The 3,102-nt window shown below is 44.4% G+C and overlaps 1 protein-coding gene across 1 annotated transcript in view; it reads left to right on the forward strand.

Moving 5' to 3' along the window:
- The first annotated feature begins 362 nt into the window (after positions 1-362).
- The window catches only part of LOC18011940 (probable pre-mRNA-splicing factor ATP-dependent RNA helicase DEAH5), a 3,792-nt gene continuing 1,052 nt past the window's right edge, over positions 363-3,102 (forward strand). Inside the window, 2 exon segments of the mRNA XM_006395485.2 lie at positions 363-2,949; positions 2,952-3,036. Of these exon segments, the coding sequence (XP_006395547.2) occupies positions 450-2,949; positions 2,952-3,036 (2,585 nt within the window). The 5' untranslated portion in view covers positions 363-449.

The raw sequence follows: 3,102 nt of genomic DNA on the forward strand, positions 1-3,102 counted from the left end.
TATAATCCATCAAGACTGTGTAGGAATCTTTTCGATGTGTTCTTAACACCTTATAGCTCAACATAATTAGAACACGTTATAGTATAGTCTTTATCTCTAAGCAAAATAATTTCTCCGGAGGAATAAGGAGTTTTTGGGCTTACAAAAAAGCAAAGAGTTATTGGGCTTACAAATATTAAACCCTAAAGGAAAAAACAATAGCAAAGCAGAACTAGACAATTTGGCATATGCCCAATTACAATTTACAAAACCTTAAGGAAAAGGATAATTCTCAAAAACACGTTTGAAACGCAGCGTTCTGAATAGTCGGCTTATTTTTTTTAGTTAATTGAAGTAGAAGAACCAAAAACAAAAGGGGGCCAAAGAGCAAAGCAGAAAACAACCCTAGAAATCGATATCCAGAAACAAGTTGTTCTTCGATTCGTCTTGGATTCTTCGTGATTTCGTCCATGGAAAATAAGGAACTCAAAAAATTGAATCATCTCTCTCTCGTCTCCAATGTCTGTAACGAGCTGGAGACGCATCTAGGAGATGCGCCAAAGGAGTTGGCCGAGTTCATCATCCATCTTGGCCGTCACTCTGAGACTGTCGATGAATTCGATAAGAAGCTCAAGGAGAACGGCGCAGAGATGCCGGATTACTTCGTCCGCTCGCTGTTAACTGTTATCCACGGGATTTACCCTCCGAAGCCCAAGTCCGAGAAGAAGAGAGACGATGTAGAAGATGGTGATAAAGAGAGATTCAAAGGTTTGGCGATTAAGGATACTAAGGATAGAGTTAAGGAGCTTGAGAAGGAGATTGAAAGAGAAGCTCGGGAGAGACAGAGAGAGGAGGATCGAAATAGGGGTCGAGATCGGAGAGAATCCGGTAGGGATAGGGATCGAGATGATACAAGGGATCGGCATAGAGATAGACCCCGTGGAGATGATGGAGGTGGAGATAGAAGAAGTGATAGGCATAGAGAAAGACACCGTGGCGATGATGAAGGTGGAGAAAGAAGAAGTGATAGGCATAGAGATAGAGCCCGTGGCGATGATGAAGGTGAAGATGGAAGAAGTGATAGGCGTAGAGATAGACGTGCCAAGGATGAGTACATGGAGGACGATAGAGGCGGCGGCGGCGCGAATGAGCCGGAGCTGTATCAGGTATACAAAGGTAAAGTGACTAGGGTAATGGACAAAGGATGTTTTGTTCAATTCGATAGATTTAGAGGAATAGAAGGTTTAGTTCATGTTTCTCAGTTAGCTACTAGAAGGGTTGACAAGGCGAAAGATGTGGTGAAGCGGGATACGGAGGTTTATGTCAAAGTAATATCTATTTCGAATGGTCAATACAGTCTTTCCATGAGGGATGTTGATCAGAATACGGGAAGAGATTTGATCCCTCTGAAGAAGCCTTCAAATGATGATGATTCATCCAGGAGTAATCCATCATATAGAACAAAGGATGGACAAGTCACCAAGACTGGGATTTCGGGGATCCGTATTGTGGAAGAGAGTGATGTTGCGCCTTCACGTAGGCCGTTGAAGAAAATGAGCTCCCCTGAGAGATGGGAAGCGAAGCAGTTGATCGCCTCTGGTGCCTTGAGAATGGATGAGTTTCCAAATTACGACGAGGACGGAGATGGGATGCTTTATCAAGAGGAAGGTGCTGAAGAAGAACTTGAAATTGAGATGAATGAAGACGAACCTGCTTTCTTACAGGGCCAAACTAGGTACTCTGTTGACATGTCTCCAGTTAAGATCTTCAAAAATCCAGAAGGGTCCTTAAGTCGTGCCGCTGCACTTCAGTCTGCACTCACCAAGGAGAGGAGAGAAATGAGGGAACAGCAGCAAAGAACAATGCTTGACTCAATCCCCAAGGATCTGAATCGTCCTTGGGAAGACCCTATGCCTGAAACAGGTGAAAGGCATCTTGCTCAGGAGCTTAGGGGTGTCGGGTTATCAGCTTATGACATGCCTGAATGGAAGAAGGATGCTTTCGGGAAAACTCCAACTTTTGGTCAGAGATCAAAGCTTTCTATCCAGGAGCAAAGGGAGAGCCTTCCCATATACAAGTTGAAAAAGGAGCTGATACAGGCTGTGCACGATAACCAAGTTCTGGTGGTCATTGGTGAGACTGGGTCTGGGAAGACAACACAGGTGACTCAGTATCTTGCTGAAGCAGGTTACACAACAAAAGGAAAGATTGGGTGTACTCAACCTCGGAGGGTCGCCGCGATGTCTGTTGCCAAGAGAGTAGCTGAGGAATTTGGTTGCCGTTTAGGAGAGGAGGTAGGGTATGCGATTCGGTTTGAGGATTGTACTGGACCAGATACGGTGATCAAGTACATGACTGATGGTATGCTTCTTAGGGAGATTCTGATAGATGAAAACCTCTCTCAGTACTCTGTTGTCATGCTTGATGAAGCTCACGAGCGGACAATTCACACTGATGTGCTGTTTGGTCTTCTGAAGAAGCTGTTGAAACGTAGGACTGACCTTCGTCTGATAGTCACGTCCGCCACATTGGATGCTGAGAAATTCTCTGGGTATTTCTTCAACTGCAACATTTTCACAATTCCTGGAAGAACCTTCCCTGTTGAAATACTGTATACCAAACAGCCAGAATCAGATTACTTGGATGCAGCTCTTATCACAGTCCTTCAAATTCACTTGACAGAGCCCGAGGGTGACATTCTCCTCTTTTTGACGGGACAGGAAGAAATCGATTCTGCATGTCAGTCTTTGTATGAGAGAATGAAAGGTCTAGGTAAAAAGGTACCCGAACTCATCATACTTCCAGTTTACAGTGCCCTTCCTAGTGAAATGCAGTCTAGAATATTTGATCCTCCACCTCCTGGTACACGGAAAGTGGTTGTAGCTACAAATATTGCAGAAGCTTCTTTGACAATAGATGGGATATACTACGTTGTTGATCCTGGGTTTGCAAAGCAGAACGTGTATAATCCAAGCAAGGGCTAGAATCGCTAGTCATAACTCCAATTTCACAGGCATCGGCAAAGCAAGGGCTGGACGTGCTGTCGTACTGGTCCTGGTAAATGTACCGTCTTCTACCCGAGAGTGCATATCGTATGAGATGCATCTACATCATCCCTGAAAT

The sequence above is a fragment of the Eutrema salsugineum genome, unplaced genomic scaffold, assembly GCF_000478725.1.
Source record: "Eutrema salsugineum unplaced genomic scaffold, Eutsalg1_0 scaffold_6, whole genome shotgun sequence".
NCBI classification, from domain to species: domain Eukaryota; kingdom Viridiplantae; phylum Streptophyta; class Magnoliopsida; order Brassicales; family Brassicaceae; genus Eutrema; species Eutrema salsugineum.